The sequence below is a fragment of the Ostrea edulis genome, chromosome 5 (assembly GCF_947568905.1).
Source record: "Ostrea edulis chromosome 5, xbOstEdul1.1, whole genome shotgun sequence".
NCBI classification, from domain to species: domain Eukaryota; kingdom Metazoa; phylum Mollusca; class Bivalvia; order Ostreida; family Ostreidae; genus Ostrea; species Ostrea edulis.
The window spans coordinates 38,887,658-38,905,550 of record NC_079168.1 but is presented as its reverse complement, the minus strand read 5'-3'; the positions used below and the strand labels follow the sequence as shown (position 1 = coordinate 38,905,550).

Here is a 17,893-nt window from a genome sequence, read left to right as displayed (position 1 = left end):
CGGCTGCCGTCCCTCCCCCCCATACGTTTTTTGCTGGAATAGCCCTAAGCGTGTTTGCTGTAACTGTGTTTTACTGTAAGTGTGAATTCATTATAAGTGTGTTCTCTGTAATTGTGTTTTACTGTAAGTGTGAATTCATTATAAGTGTGTTCTCTGTAATTGTGTTTTACTGTAAGTGTGAATTCATTATAAGTGTGTTTGCTGTAACTGTGTTTTACTGTAAGTGTGAATTCATTATAAGTGTGTTCTTTGTTATTGTGTTTTACTGTAAGTGTGAATTCATTATAAGTGTGTTCTCTGTAATTGTGTTTTACTGTAAGTGTGAATTCATTATAAGTGTGTTCTCTGTAATTGTGTTTTACTGTAAGTGTGAATTCATTATAAGTGTGTTCTCTGTAATTGTATTTTACTGTGTTTTACTATAAGTGTGAATTCATTATAAGTGTATTCACTGTAACTGTGTTTTACTGTAAGTGTGAATTCATTATAAGTGTGTTTGCTGTAACTGTTTTACTGTAAGTGTGAATTCATTATAAGTGTGTTTGCTGTAACTGTGTTTTACTGTAAGTGCGAATTCATTATAAGCGTGTTTGCTGTAAAAATTTTTTTACTGTAAGTGTGAATTCATTATAAGTGTATTCACTGTAACTGTGTTTTACTGTAACTGTGAATTCATTATAAGTGTGTTTGCTGTAACTGTGTTTTACTGTAAGTGTGAATTCATTATAAGTGTGTTTGCTGTAACTGTGTTTTACTGTAAGTGTGAATTCTTTATAAGCATGTTCTCTGTAACTGTTTTTACTGTAAGTGTGAATTCATTATAAGTGTGTTTGCTGTAACTGTGTTTTACTATAAGTGTGAATTCATTATAAGTGTGTTTGCTGTAACTGTGTTTTACTGTAAGTGCGAATTCATTATAAGCGTGTTTGCTGTAAAATTTTTTTTACTGTAAGTGTGAATTCATTATAAGTGTATTCACTGTAACTGTGTTTTACTGTAACTGTGAATTCATTATAAGTGTGTTTGCTGTAACTGTGTTTTACTGTAAGTGTGAATTCATTATAAGTGTGTTTGCTGTAACTGTGTTTTACTGTAAGTGTGAATTCTTTATAAGCATGTTCTCTGTAACTGTTTTTACTGTAAGTGTGAATTCATTATAAGTGTGTTTGCTGTAACTGTGTTTTACTGTAAGTGTGAATTCATTATAAGTGTTTTACTGTATACTCGAAAAAATTTATCCCGTTTTAATGTTGCCCATTTCATCCTCATCCTAAATAAGCAAATCCAAAACTGGGTTTATCTAAATTTACTTGTTACCCTCATTTCCTGGTAAACAGTAAATTATCTCAAAACTGTTTAACATACCCCTCCAACATACCTGTAGAATTGTATCATTTAACATACCCCCCTCAAACATAACATACCTGTAGAATTGTATCATTTAACATACCCCCCTCAAACATAACATACCTGTAGAATTGTATCATTTAACATACCCCCCTCAAACATAACATACCTGTAGAATTGTATCATTTAACATACCCCCCCTCAAACATAACATACCTGTAGAATTGTATCATTTAACATACCCCCCTCAAACATAACATACCTGTAGAATTGTATCATTTAACATACCCCCCTCAAACATAACATACCTGTAGAATTGTATCATTTAACATACCCCCCTCCAACATAACATACCTGTAGAATTGTATCATTTAACATACCCCCCTCCAACATAACATACCTGTAGAATTGTATCATTTAACATACCCCCCTCAAACATAACATACCTGTAGAATTGTATCATTTTACATACCCCCCTCAAACATAACATACCTGTAGAATTGTATCGTTGGCAACATACTGTCCACCAGCACCAAGCAGGTGCTGAATCACAGGATGCCTGCCTTGTCTTATTTCTATACATATCTCATCAGCACATATAACTGGCCTGTAAATAGTGTAAAACATCAAAAGATTGAATGCATAATAGTTTGGAATTTTCCTCTCCTGATAGGTTACTGCAATCAGACATCAGCTATTGGTGAAATGCATCTTTTAAATCCCTAACTAAATCATTAAACAATTGAGAGAAAATGTGGCCTGTAGGGTGTGTACAAATTCAGTGATACATGCTCACATTCACTTACACATACTCACATACAAACTATTCTGCTACTATATCCCCTCTTGGAATGAATTACAAAGGGATAATAAATACACTATTTGCTCTACCTGAAGAAGCCATTATTCCTAAGGAAAACAAGGAATTGAATATAAATACACTATTCACTGTACCTGCAGAAGTCCTGATGCTTAGCAACCATTGCTAAGGAGAACAAGCAGTCAAATGTTGCTAGGTGATCCACTGCTCTTTTGTATCTTCTGAATCCCTCGTTGAACGTCCTACAATAAACATCAAACATCCTACTATAAACATTAAACATCCTACAATAAACATCAAACATCCTACTATAAACATTAAACATCCTACAATAAACATCAAACATACTACAATAAACATTAAACATCCTACAATAAACATTAAACATCCTACAATAAACATCCTACAATAAACATCAAATGTCCTACTATAAACATTAAACATCCTACAATAAACATCAAACATCCTACAATAAACATCAAACATCCTACTGTAAACATTAAACATCCTACAATAACATCAAACATCCTACAATAAACATCAAACATCCTACTATAAACATTAAACATCCTACAATAACATCAAACATTCTACTATAAACATTAAACATCCTACAATAAACATCAAACATCCTACAATAAACATCAAACATCCTACTATAAACATTAAACATCCTACAATAAACATCAAACATCCTACTATAAACATTAAACATCCTACAATAAACATCAAACATACTACAATAAACATTAAACATCCTACAATAAACATCAAACATACTACAATAAACATTAAACATCCTACTATAAACATTAAACATCCTACTATAAACATCAAACCAGGGTTCGAAATTAACTTTTTCAAGCACTAGTCCGTACGGACTAGTACCTGTTGATGTTCACTAGTCAGCAAAGCATTTCACTAGTCCGTCCAGTATATAATAAAATGATCTTCATTTTATTCAATAGTATTTAATCAAATCAAACACATCACAGTTGCAAACAATTCAATTTCTGACACCTATAAAAGAAAAAGAGACCACCATATTTTATTTCGCATTCAAGATCTTCAGAAGCATACAATATCATCCTCTGAGTTAATCCTTTTATAAATGTCCATAAGTGCGTTCGAGATCGACGTTCCTGTTGTTTTGGTGCTCAGATCTCAAAGTCACAAGAGTTCGAAATTTTATCAATAAAGTAAAAAAAATTCACTCGATTGACCAAGTCATGATCTATAGTGTTATGAACTACTGTGTTAGAGTCATGAATGACGAGAAAATGTGCGCACAAACGTGCATGTTTTCAGACCACACTACTTGCAATTCTTGCACCTAGAACACGTTCTCGTGATGTGTACTCGGCGTTCGGAATCGGCAGGAATTTGACAATTTGTGCATGTTCGAAGAACGGCGGTCTCGAACACACTCCATGTGTTAGGAAGATCAGGCTGTCATAGTCATGCAAACACTTGACCATGCAGGTAATCAACCATAAGTTCAAACATCTAAGAGACTCAGACAGATCTTGCTAAAAATCTTTACCAATTCAAGATTGATTTCTGGATTTTCACTAGTCCGTACGGACTAGTACTATAGAGAGTTCACTAGTCCGACACGTTTTTTACTAGTCTCGGACTTACGGACATGAGTTAATTTCGAACCCTGTCAAACATCCTACTATAAACATTAAACATCCTACAATAAACATCAAACGTCCTACTATAAACATTAAACATCCTACAATAAACATCAAACGTCCTACTACAAACATTAAACATCCTACAATAAACATCAAACGTCCTACTATAAACATTAAACATCCTACAATAATCATCAAACATCCTACTATAAACATTAAACATCCTACAATAAACATCAAACGTCCTACTATAAACATTAAACATCCTACAATAATCATTATTAAACTAACTACAATAAACATTAAGGAGGAATGCTACACCAGAGAAACGATGTAGATGAAAAATGGAGGATTTGTACAATATTTTGAAGTTGAAAATTTTCAAATTTACTTTATTTTCTTAAAAACTAGTTAAAAATTTGAAACCCCTGCTAGACTCAAATCTGTCATCTGCGGTATGTTAACTTACTGAGCTACTTGGCTAGGTATTTAAATTGAAAAGGAAAAGTCAAATATTGCTAATATTGATTTTTTCATCCATGTTTTAAAAGGAAGTCAGCCATTATGACGATGTAGAGTACCTCCTTAAACTTCCTACAATAAACATTAAACTACCTACAATAAACATTAAATGTCCTAAAATAAACACTAAACTTCCTAAAATAAACACTAAACTTCCTACAATAAACACTAAGCGTCCTACAATAAAAATAAGTTAACAAGTTCCACATTCATGTTGTATAGCTTTCATGCCATAAAGCATTATATGATGAACTCTACACAATAATACTGCATTTTTCCAAAAAATTAAAACATATGGATCAGTTAATAAACCTGATCCATCATTACTTACTGCAGAAATGTCAACCAAGCTGCCTGTGACACTATAACCAATTGTTCCTGTAACTGATTCAGCTCTTTGACTTTCTCTTGAATAAATGGAGAGTGAAATCTACTCGCAGTTTTTGTGCTGTTGAAAGAAACAAATGTGCAGTAATATCAAATATTTCTGGAAAAGCATTACTGGTGCATATTAGAGTGAGTAATTTATAATAATTTTATTCACAAAAAGTGAAAGGGATTAGGCAGCAGACATAGCCTATTTTAGTCCTTTCCCAAATTACATGTATTAGGGTGAGTAAGCTCATTCCATTCTTATCACAGTCTCAACTCCACATTAGAAACATGGTACTTTCAAGAAAAGCAAAATACAAACTATTTTTATTAATTCACAAGCTTAATGAAGTTAGCATTGTTTTCAAAATACACATTTCACTCCTCAGCATTGACAAACAAGATGCACTTGTGAAAACTATGCCTGTAAATATGGCCAAGACTTGGAGTGGCTAAGTTGACCTTTGACCATGATATGACCTAGAATGAAGATGTGACCTTCACCTTTCCATTAACAAGAATGGGGTTTCCATCTTATAGAGCTCAAAATATATGACTAAATTTGAAGATGTGGACAGATAAACAAACATACAAGCAACAACACTTGCCTCCCATCTTTTATCTCAGGGGAATAAAAACAATCTAGTCTAAAACAAGATACAGTTCATAACAAAATGATATCTATAATGAAATATCCTATTGTCTACTTTGGATGTCATGTTACCTGTTAATTTTGATCCAGTCTTGAGGCACAAGATGAATATGAGCATTCTTGATTTCTATCAAGTACTGAAACATTGATGGAAAACTATCTTTATTCAAAACTTCATATTAAGTGTTATCCAAAATACTGTGGCTATTCCACAAATAAATGATCTCAAACAGAACAGTGCATGCTTACCTCTGTCCCCATGATTGAGACATAGTCCAGAGATGGCTGGTGCAAGCGAAGTCGGACTTCTCGTCGATGCTCCATGATTTCTGTCCTCACTGTCTGTATCTGATTCTTCTTCTTTCTGATGTCAGGGAAGTCTTCTTCATTAATGAAAATTCTAGTGTTGTCATTAGCCCTGAAAAAAAATCATGCTTCCATTTCACATTTACATTCTGCTTTAACACATGCTTGGTACATGGAATTAGATAATGCCTAAATCTGTTCTGTACATGTATACCTAAGGTTCTATAGAAATTCCACTGTTCGTGAAATTCATTCCAATATTATATTTTTCTTAATACGACTTGTTACATTTTATGTGCTTGTGATACAGTAACTATGTTGTATGTATACTTGTATATCAGTGATATTGAAATTTTGAAAGTCTGTAACCAGAGAGGCATGACTAGTGCATTTACACCCCTCTACATGAAAGCGTGAAGCACTATCAAGCCAAAACATTCACTCAAAAACAGTATCTACTTCCTTAATACTTATTGTCTAAAGACAAAACCCTTGACAATACAGATATCTGACCCCCTATAACAGATCCTAGGCAACTCTAAACAGAGACCCACGGTCTACATTGCTCACCTGAGGGCCCTGCTCACTTCTCTAATTACCACTAAGGTGATGGATGTGGTGACATAGCATGTGACCTTTTGGGGTTAAAAAAAAAGTATATTTTTGTCTCGACTGATCAGAAAATGAGGCTTTCTTACTGGATCTGACGACTGAAAATCTTAATAAGAAAAGTCACCAAAATCAAAAGACTCAGGTGAGCTATTAATTCATTTCAGAAATGCCAGCTTACTTAACACCTGTTTCATCCAATGCCTCCTTGAACTGCTTGATGTTACAGAGCAGATCAGGAACATCGGTACAAATTGTCTGCAGTAAGGAACAGGACAATTTCTCCATCCACCATGTCTTAACATCCTCTACCTCAGCCACCAATGTGGACAGGGACCTGCACACCGCATAAAATTCTTGTACACTACACTGCAATAAACAAACAAATAAACAAGCATACAACACTGCATCAAATTCTTGTACACTACACTGATGCCCCCAGATTACAACAAAGTGGAACCAGGTCAAAGTTAAGGTCACATGATCAGAGATTTTGGTATCAATGGAAAGGTCTTGCCACAAGAAGTACACATACCAAATATGAAAGGTCTACTCCTTATGATGTAAAAGATATGACCAAGGTTAAAATTTTTGCCACAGACAGACAGCTCAAAAACTATATGCCCCTGAATCGATTCCTGGGGCATAATAATACACAAGTGTACATTAGTTTGCACACACACTACAAATTATCTTAAATGTATGTATGTACTTTCTACACTCATAGATCTCACATTTTGTAACATCACCACTTGAATCATGAAATGACAATTTCATATCACATTGCCACTATAAAGATTAAACTTGTACAGGTACAGGTGTTATCAAATCTAAAGTATCAAACCGCAAAGTCGTATAATTGCAATAGTAAAACTGTGCAATTTCAAAATGGTGAAAACTGATATCATATCTGCATATACAGTGAAACCTGTCTAATCTGACATTTACAGTGAAACCTGTCTAATCTGACATATACAGTGAAACCTGTCTAATCTGACATATACAGTGAAACCTGTCTAATCTGACATAGGTACAGTGAAACCTGTCTAATCTGACATGCACTGGGAGATAAGGATTTTGTCTGAATACACAGTGTGTCCAAATAAACAGTGTAAAAAAAACAATGAAAGATTGAAAATAAGGGTAGGAATGCCCAGTGAAACAGATTGCACAGGTCTTGGATTAGGCAGTTTTTGCTGTAAATGCATATGCAATGAAATTCTTAGGTAATGTATACTTTTTCATGATATATTGAGCACAGCCCTCTTTCCAGGTCAGGTGACTTTTGCAGTATGCTTCTCAGTCTACTCAGACTGCTACAGTTGATATGGTCTAAAATTCCATTCACTGCTTCCTGTCTTGATAAAATTTCTCTGAAAAAAAAAATTATTTTCCAAGTTTAATGTTGTTATTATTAATATTATCATTATTGTAAATTTATATATCACTTTATCTCATCAACCCAATTAAACTAAAGCGCTTTACATGTAAAACAAACTAAAACAAGGAACAATAAATTCATAAAAAACAGACATAAAATAATATTAATCTGATGCAACTAAGAAATAAGCAAAACTATTATTTTTAATGTGTGCACTAAATTGTTACGGTGTGTGACACAACTTTTCTGCCGTATACAGTATAATTTGTCCAAACCGGCCTCTGAGTACTCCGGCGCTCTGTCAATTCCGGCCAAAAAATATAGTCCCTAACATTTCTTTAACAAATCCTTTATTAATAATTCCCTGTACTCCGGATACTGCGTATTCTGTATATCGGCCGGCTTACACAGTCCCAACTGCTATCAATTAACTTTAATTATCCTGTGTAAACCGGCCCCTCGATGATACACTACCCTAATTGTTGCGGTCAATTGTATTCGGTGTACACAAGGTTCCAACTGCTCGTAATTAGCTCTAATTATCGCATTTAAACCAACCACCCCACGATGACCAACCTGTCGGTATTCGGTCGATCACACGCGGTGTACACAAAGGGTGTCTCAAGGGAAGCCACAGGTAAGTAAAAGAGTGCAACTGGCGATGAGTCAGTGTAAAATAAAACCTGATTTTTAGGGGGTGCACAATTATGACAGCACCACGGACGAGGTAATGGTGCCCTCCCCCTAACGACAGAGACGAGAATTGACATTAAAAGACAAAGTTCAATTAATCGATGAATTCGACACATTCTTGGAATTAAACAAAATCGGCAACAATCCCGTTAAGTTTTCCAAAAGCAGAGTTTCCCCTCGTGGACTTCTCGGAGCTCTACGGCGAGTCAGACAGTGATGGTATGCAGTTAGTTAGCACAACTCGCCATGTCCGGTCGATCACTCGGAATTACATTAGTTTCCATTTCACAAATTGAGACAGTTGAAAGCGATACATTTACAATGAAAGCTGGGAAAGACAAATTTTAAACGAACACAACACAAACTTGACGAACGTACATAATGTAGCACTTGATAACGGCGATGATGTAGACGAAATCGACAATTTACCAAGAGAAAATTGCGCGAATAATTCCCAGATTTTAAACTGTTTAATAGAAATTGAAACTTTTTCAAACGAGCACGACAATAAAACACTGACATTTATATTTTTACATTTTGAATTCTTTTGTGTTATATTAAAACGTTAGCAATCATTACACACGTATGCATAGATAGTGAATACAAGGGAAGCAACTCCCCTTCTTGTCAACATTCTGCACTCCGGACTCTGTGCAAACCGGCCAATTTCTTTGGAACCACACATAGCTGGTTTAGACAGATTATACTGTATTAGATTTGTAATTAGAATTTTGTTCCTACTTGATGTCCATCAGAGGATGAGCTAGCCAGGCCCTGAGTTTTCTGCTGCCAAACTTGGTGACCGTCTGATTAATCATCCAATATACAGAGTATTTCTCCTTGCCATCACTCTGATTACAAAAGAGTTCCAAATTTCGCACTGTGTTTCCAGGCATGTGAAGATGCTTCAACTTCTCAGAAAACTGGGTGAAGTCACTAAAATGTTTGATGTCATACAGTAGTCTTTTATTTTGATTAAATCTATTTGATGCAGAATGTTACACTAAGGAATTGTACATAAGTTAATGATAGACCCCATACTACAGTCAAACCTGGTTATCTTGAACTTGATGGAACTGATAAAAAACTTTGAGATATTTGAAGGTTCAAGATATTGAGGTTAAAATACATAAAGAAAATGTACTTGGGACTTTCAACTCACTTCAATAAATCCATGGTATTCGAGATATCAATGTTCGAGACATCGATGTTCAACTGTATGCTAATTAAATGATTGAAGTTTCACACAAGAATCTACCGTATATACTCACCTATAAGTAAGATTTTTGGGAGTTAAAATTTGGTCCCAAACTCTATATCCAACTTATAGGTGAGTCCTAAGAAGATTAGTATTTTTCTGGACGGTGTTGATTAGAATGATTATCGTTGACTGGACTTATCATATTACTTATGTATTCTAAAATTATGCATAAAGTACAAGTACTTACATATTTCAATGATTTTATTGTCTTAAGTGTTTATTATTGAAATTGATTTGTTGAGAAAATGAATAAATATTTGGCGAATTTCTCAAAATATCATTTGAAACAGAGGTAAAAATGTTAGAGCATTGATTTGAAATTGTCAATCAATTCTTGAAAAAAGTTCTACCAACTTATAAGCAGGTCAATGACAAATCCCTTCAAAATAGCCTAAAAAATATCCAATCGACTTATAGGTAAATATATACGGTAATCCTTTCTCATTCATTTTCATTCAGCAATGCCGCTCTTTTCATCTTTTTTCCTTACCTGGCATCGTCAAAGGCTTTTTGGAGGCCAAAGTCTTTTAAGTATTTCAACACCGCAGCTAGACAACTTATGACCGGAGGAGAAAGATTGATCACGAATTGTACAACTGAGGGGTCTACAACACAGAAATGTTCAACGATGACACAGATTGTACAACCGAGGGGTCAACACATCAAACTTCACATGAAGGGTGGGGGTAATTTTGTAGTGTTCATGGTAAAACTGAGCTACATATAAAAGTAATAAAAACACTTCTACTACAACATCAATCCAATGAAATGTTCATTCTACAAACACGAGTGATTCCACATGTATTCACATTTGTTTACACACAAGTGTATCATCATATATTAAATTTTCCTATTAACAAGTCATTAACACTAGTACCTTTCCCATGTTCCTTGTAAAAATCAGACACGGCTTTAAAGGCTGATCTGAATTCAAACACCTCATCATCACTACGCTCCTGCCTCAACCTGTCATCATCTGTTGACCTGAAATCACAAAGTGCAATTTCAACTACACCGATTTCCTGCCTCACACATTGTCAATAAAATAATATAAAATACAGTAGCTGTAAAATACTGTATCATGCTATACTATCTCACTTGATACTATCAAAACAAGATGTGTGTGTAAAACACTGATGCCCCCGGATTAAAACAAAGTGGAACAAGGTCAAAGCTCAATATTAAGGTCACAAGGTCAAAGATTTTGGTGTCAAGAAATAAACATACCAAATTAGGAAAGCTCTACCTCTTATGGTATAAAAGATATGACCAAGGTTAAAGTTTTTTGCCACAGACAGACAGACGGAGAGGCCAAAAACTATATGCCGCTGAATCTTCGATTCCGGGGGCATAAAAATTCCAAAAACAATCTGGTACAGTATTGCAAAAATGCTATACAATATCATAATTGAAATTGAAAGTCCACCATAAGTGCAACTTCTTGATAAGCTTGTGTACATGCATTATCAAAAATATACAATTTAAAGTTACTCATGACAACCAAACTCTCCTTCCATTGGATACACACTGTACCTTAAAGCTGCAATGTCTGACAACAGTTTCTGGGTCGCACCAGACAGCGTTTTACTGGTTAAAAACTCCACTGGTTGGATGTGAAGAATTCTCATCTCCAGCTGACTCCTGAGATCGGAATCCTCAAAGCTGTCATATATTACACTTCCTGTTGACGGCTGCACAGCCTAAAATACGCAACTAAGATCTCATATATCACACTCTCGTCGACAGCTGCATGGCTTAAAATATGAGACTAAGATCTCATTTATTATCACACTCCATGTCGATGGCTGCATGGCTTGAAATACTATTAACTAAGATCAAGAATATTAACCTACTACATGCAAACAAGTTTAAAGTTTAAGACTCGTCAAAATAATTGTCTAGAATTTATTTCTGTTTTTAAAAAAATTAACTTCATGTGAAACAAGATGGAGACTGATAAAAAGAAAATTGTACTTGTATTTACATTGTTAGGTACTGGTGAGTACCTGAATAATCGTAAACTTCACTATAATCCATACATATATCAATACAGTCAAATTTCGTTATCTCAAACTCGATTGTGCTGAGAAAAAAAAACTTCGAAATATCTGAGGGTTCGAGATATCGAGGTAAGGCCAATTTTTTTTTTTTTAATTGCTTTACGGATTTCAAAATTTTCAAATCCGTTCAGAGGAGGTAAAAAAAAAAGTTCAAATGACAAAATGTTAAGTAATAAAAATGGACTTGATTTGAGGTCCATGTTTTATTATCAACTTTAATATTCTCTTCACTGTCAACTTAATACGGTGGTATATAGCGACTATTGTGCACCTTGGCAACAATGCTGTTTCCTTCAAAAATGTTATTTGTTTATTAAATTAACTTTCTATCATTATCAAATGTCCATTGTTTACCATTTAGCTATGTAAATCCCAAAATAAAAGAACCACATCGTTTTTCCATTCAAAAGATGGCATCCATGACGTATATAGGGACGTGCTAATCACCTGAAGTACTAAAATCCTGACTGACGTTACCAAGCATATATTTTGTCTAAAAATTTACTTTTAAGTTTTAAAGTCTTATTTATGAAGTCAAGTAAAGTTATAAATAAAATTCATGAACCCTATAAAAATTTATTCAAAATTTCTGAATTTTATACAGGTCATATCAATTTATTGTTGGTAGTCAACAAATTTTATACAATGAATGAATTCAGCAATGTTAAATATGTTTTCAACCTCCTTCAATATATGGAGAATTACACATATTGATTATGAAGAATATTTCTTTAAAATTCATTATTAAGAATTTAAAAGTGTATCCTTGACAAAATGTATGCATGGTAAGGTCAGGTAGGGTTATACTTGTTTAGGTGATTAGTGCAACCCAATGTACGTCATGGATGCCATCTGAAAACAAGTGTTTGTTTTTATTTTGGGATTTACATATCTAAACGGTATGCAATGCATAACTAATGCTAATCAGAAGTTAGTTTCATAAACAGATAACTTATTGGAAGCAAAAAGCATTGTTACTATGGTGCAGAATAATTGTTAGCACTGGCTGAAGTTGGATGATATTCCACACAGGACACATGAATATTATGGACTGTCACGAGATTTCGACGGAGGTGTCTGTCCAAATATTCAGTCCAGTGGAATCTATTTTCTTTTCTTTCTTTTATTTATTTATTTTTTTTTTTTTTTTTGTGAAAAGGAAAAAATTACAGCATTGGAAATATAAAAAGGAGTGAAAAATCATTTTATTTTTTCCCAACATCCCAAAAAATCAGTGCAGCGGATCCGTAAACCAACTCAATAAAAAAAAAAGACCTAAAAATGCATATATAAAATCCAACTCACTTTGACATACCAATGATATTTGAGATATCAATGTTCGAGATATCGAAGTTTAACTGTATTGTAATTTCAAAATAATTTTGTACATTTAATTTAAATGAAAACAGTTTAACCCTTTATTTTAACTTGGGATAGGTGTTTCCCCCTACTTCTAGATATATGGTTTCTAACCAGAAATCATGGCGTATTGACTTACTAGGATACCTATGGTTTGGTGCTTTGATGCTTTATCTTGAGGAACATCATATACGCACATCAGAAATTCACTACTACTGCTCTCAGAATTTATCTCCCCTTGCAGCTCCTCTGTGGTATTCACAGGATCAACATGTGCAGAAGGTTAAGAAAAATTATATAGAATACATAAATTCATGGTGTCCATTGTTTTCATTCACTGAAATATAAACAGATCTACTTGCAGTGAGATTTACAATGTCATATGAAGGAAACAAGAAATTAATTAGTCTAGGTACAATTACTTTTCTCTTAGTAAGAGCATACTGCCTCTTTGATTCAAAACATTTCTATTCAAATATCAAATTCCCTACACCTGGCTCTACTATAAAATACAAAGGGAAACCAAATAAAAGCCTTCCATTATGCTTTGAAATTGTTTAAAATCGATTTCATCCAAGGGCCTCATCTTCCCGGGCCTCCCAGTATAGTGCTACCTGAGGACTTCACCTGCCTGGGCCTCCCAGCAGAGTGTTACCTGAGGACTTCACCTGCCTGGGCCTCCCAGCAGAGTGCTACCTGAATTCATTATTACGGGAACTGCAGCCCAATGATTCCCCGGCTTTTTCCTAATGATTCTAAAAAGGATGGTTTTCCATGAAAATGATTTACAAAACTGATCCTTGAGTGAAGGATATCTTGACCAAAGAGAGTGGACTTAGTGTACATGGCTGTCAGTTCTCTGGTGAAGGGTCCACTTCTGTTGTCTCCGCAGGCCTTCAGTGCTGCAGTCTCTGTTTGTTTCACTACTCCCACCTACAGTACAAAAAGTTCAATCATCAGTACAAAAAGTTCAATCATCAGTACAAAAAGTACAACCATCAGTACAAAAAGTTCAATCATCAGTACAAAAAGTACAACCATCAGTACAAAAAGTTCAACCATCACTACAAAAAGTACAACCATCAGTAAAGAATGTACAACCATCAGTACAAAATGTACACCATCAGTACAAAAAGTTCAACCATCAGTACAAAATGTACAAACTGATACCATTTTAGATAATGAGATGTACACAGGAATTTTATCGTCACTCAATACTCTACTTATTATGAAATCCTGGGTCTAGCATTATACATATTTTTATACAAGAGATAGGACAGGACAAGAAATTCTTCTTAATATCAAACACTTATAAAAGTATATCTCATTTGTATGAATAAAAGCCATAGATAATTCACATCATATTATTAATCATCTATGAAATTTTCATCATTGTGACATTATATCATGCGTGATTACATCAGATTTTTTATGGCAAACCTTTTGTGACCTGCCTTAACTTATCTACATAATGTTCTACCTTGTAGCCTGCCACTACGAGTCTCCTTATATGTACAAACAGACGGTGTACAGGAATGCTCGCCGTCATGAAGTTGTGGTCCTGATGACAGTAAATCTTTAGTACCCGAGCTGCATTCTGCAGAGCATAAAACATCGAAAAACAAATTAATTTCCATTCTTTCTGAGAGAATCATTGAAAATTTCTGATGTTGGATACACAAAATGGAGAAACTGTGAAATCTGATGTCGGTGATCGGCAGTGGGAGAGGATTTTTTCTCACATTATCACCAGTGTGTGACAGACATTTCCCATGTGAGATTTTTCTGCCTTACACTGCTGCAAACTCATCAACTATGATGTCATATATTTTCTATGATTTACATTACATTTAGAAAATATTTTGTACTGATTTCTTCAAAGAAGCAGGTACAGTTTCTACAGTCGACATCTGGCCCAGAAAATGGATGATTTCAGTAAAGTCCCAAAATCTGGCATTGAATTAAAAAATATAAGCAAGCCCAAACTACATTTAATTTGATCCAAAATTGCTTTGTGTTGTATGACAGGAGCGTGAAGTTGGCATAACATTGTAAAAATGCCAAAATCAATGAAAAATTTCATAAATTCAGGGGGTTTTCCTTTTAGAAAATATACAGCCCATGTATCAAGCAAATTTATACTAAATTCATTTTTCATCTTCTGTTTACACACAATATTTGCTCAACAGATGGGCACACCTATTCTTAAGCAATAATCTGGATGAAATTCATCTTTGCTAGCCAAGGGTTTTCGGTCCACTCCGCTCCCCAAAAAGGAAGGAAAAAGTCTTATTCATGACATAATAATGCAATCAAATAAGCAATAACTTTTTTGGGCCTTTTTATGTACTTAATCGTACCTTGTTATTTCAATTCGATATCGCTTTCTGGTGAACAACCTTGAGTTTTTTTTTAGTTTGCACTTACTGACTGTTTAATTATTTTTAATAATAAGATCAAATGAGGATTGTAATGATTTGAAATTTTCTCAAACCTCTTGAATTAATGCACAGTAGATAAAACATGAGAAAAATAATCCTTTATTATTATATACCCATCAATGTATCGTTCTTTGATACTGTGAATTTCAAAGCGTGTGATCCGGTTTTCCGGATCACCACCCTGTTGTTTTCTGATTCTGTATCAGTACCCTCTGAAACTGATAACGTCACAATGACATCACAATGCATCAACGCAACGTTTTTTGCTTAAAATATTGGCCGCGTCAAAAACAAAACTGCATACACAAAACATAATTTCACTGTATGTCTGTATTTTTGATCATTTGAATTACATTTAGTATCATATAAATGTGGATTTAAAATGCATTGGGGTATATAATAAATTTATCATTACTACAATAACTTGATCCGAAGAGTAGGATTACGTCTCGTTGACAGGCGCGGATCATCAGATCAAACTCGATGTGATCCGACTCCTCGGATCAAGTTATTGTAGTAATAATATATATTTATTTACTTGTGTGGAATAGGGAAATTCCACTTAAGGGACAAGATTCGCTGATAGGACTTAGCAACAGAAAGACTCATCCTAGACTGCAAATCTTGTCTCTTTGGTGGAATTTCTCAATCCCACACTCGTACTAATAAAGGATTCTATTAGTGAGTGTCAGATTGACCAAGTGTCATATACATATATCAACACTATGCATCAAGTTATGTTCCTTGTCCGCTATCTTGCAATGAAAAAATCTTGTTTCCCAACATTGGCATTTATAATTTTCTGATCTGCAGTTTTGACATTTGCTATTTTCCATCAATGGCAGCCCATTACAATAATAATGTTAATCCATTAACTTGTATGAAAACTTAATAATTAGCTATAATTCAGTTGTAATATCTTACATTTGGTAGAGTAAAGAATGAAAATTTTTCTATTCACCTATCGACCTTTGGCTGATCCCACAATGGGGGATAACTCAAATTACTGTTTAATAAGTGAATGTGCACAGTGTAAAGTTCTTAGGAAAATCAAAATTTGTGATGATCAGAAATTTAAATTTCTCTGGGGAAAATGGATTCCACAGCTATCGGATTAGACAGGTTAAACTGTCAGCGAATCATCAATTTCTATTCAGATATCTTCCATACCTCTGCATCTTCTCCAAAAAACCGGTATTTGTAGCCGCACTCCACAAACAGCAGGGTGTCAGGGTACCTCTCCTTCAGCTCCATGTACTGTTGCTCTAGAGGCGTGTACTTCATCTTCATTTTTCTGTTGACTGCGGCTTTTTCACTTGTTCCTGAAGCAAACTTCTGTAACCCTGTCAAGTCTCTTGAGGTAGAGGGTCGTTCCTCATCCTCACTATCGTAACCGCTAGCATCTTTGCAAACTTCAACTCGATCTTCTTCAAAACTTACATCAATCACTGGCTTCTTTGGAACTGTGGTTTTTATATCTTTGACTTCAGAAGAACTGGGAATCTCATTCACGTTAAATTTTCCCAGTTTGGATTTTGTGGACGGTGACAATCTGTGACTTGGTTTTTCTGTTCCGTCGATTCCTGTGCTGGAAGCACTTGGTTGAGTCTGAGAACATGGAGACATGGGGAGCTCTGCAAATACCGAGGAACTGCTCTCAGATAGATGTAAGCATTTCCTTTTATTTTCACGACTTTCTGTTTTCTTTTCGCTTACTCTTTTCTTCCCAGTTTTCGCACTCTGTAAAAAATACATTGCAATACTGATCACTGTGCACAGCATAACATATCACAGAACCAGTGACTTTGTCTGTAATATAGAAATAGTAGGGGTCTATACCATACCACCCCGTTTTATTTACAGACAAAATTACCGGTTCCTGGGATCATATATATATATATATATATATCACAAGCGCTTGTTTCATAAACTTGGCAAGCTATATTATATAATAACTGTTATAATATAGTATATAGCTTGCCAAGTTTATGAAACAAGCGCCTGTGATATATATCAGTACATATATGACAAATCAGATGTACTGTACTAGTACGCCATGCCAGAGAGTGCAGGGTTATAAGAACTATACTCACACGGTAGACCCTTTTCGTGTTATTTCCTGGAATCTAATGTTTTATTTTCTGTAATTATAACATCACCTGTGTGTCTGTTTTCTTTGGAGAATCGTCATCAATGACAACGACGGGAAAATCTCGGTCATCTTCATCTTGCGCATTCTTTTCAATGCCTTTAGAATGTTGCAGAGGCGCAGAGAAAAACTTGGAGATAGTGATTTGTTTCTTGGACCCGTTGTTTTCCGCGACAACCTTTAATTTTGTCAAGCTTATTTTCTTTTTCGACATTTTACTATGCTTGCCTACATTTGTAGCATTGTTTTGACTGAACTCATGTGTGGAGATACATAATATA

General features: G+C 34.6%; 1 protein-coding gene across 4 annotated transcripts in view; it reads right to left on the bottom strand.

The window, feature by feature from the left end:
• The window catches only part of LOC125652245 (DNA mismatch repair protein Msh3-like), a 26,307-nt gene extending 8,414 nt beyond the window's left edge, over nucleotides 1-17,893 (bottom strand). Inside the window, exons 1-16 of one of the 4 annotated variants that reach the window (XM_056165962.1) lie at nucleotides 17,623-17,893; nucleotides 16,634-17,203; nucleotides 14,503-14,619; nucleotides 13,838-13,955; nucleotides 13,162-13,295; nucleotides 11,137-11,303; nucleotides 10,481-10,587; nucleotides 10,094-10,208; nucleotides 9,084-9,278; nucleotides 7,506-7,641; nucleotides 6,450-6,637; nucleotides 5,603-5,771; nucleotides 5,426-5,490; nucleotides 4,661-4,777; nucleotides 2,302-2,409; nucleotides 1,840-1,954 (exon numbers count right to left, since the gene is read on the bottom strand). In XM_056165962.1, the coding sequence (XP_056021937.1) occupies nucleotides 1,840-1,954; nucleotides 2,302-2,409; nucleotides 4,661-4,777; nucleotides 5,426-5,490; nucleotides 5,603-5,771; nucleotides 6,450-6,637; nucleotides 7,506-7,641; nucleotides 9,084-9,278; nucleotides 10,094-10,208; nucleotides 10,481-10,587; nucleotides 11,137-11,303; nucleotides 13,162-13,295; nucleotides 13,838-13,955; nucleotides 14,503-14,619; nucleotides 16,634-17,203; nucleotides 17,623-17,826 (2,625 nt within the window). In that variant the 5' untranslated portion in view covers nucleotides 17,827-17,893. Of the gene's footprint in view, nucleotides 1-1,839; nucleotides 1,955-2,301; nucleotides 2,410-4,660; nucleotides 4,778-5,425; nucleotides 5,491-5,602; nucleotides 5,772-6,449; nucleotides 6,638-7,505; nucleotides 7,642-9,083; nucleotides 9,279-10,093; nucleotides 10,209-10,480; nucleotides 10,588-11,136; nucleotides 11,304-13,161; nucleotides 13,296-13,837; nucleotides 13,956-14,502; nucleotides 14,620-16,633; nucleotides 17,204-17,556 lie in introns of all 4 variants that reach the window. The other 3 variants (XM_056165963.1, XM_056165964.1, XM_056165965.1) reach the window with 3 other exon arrangements.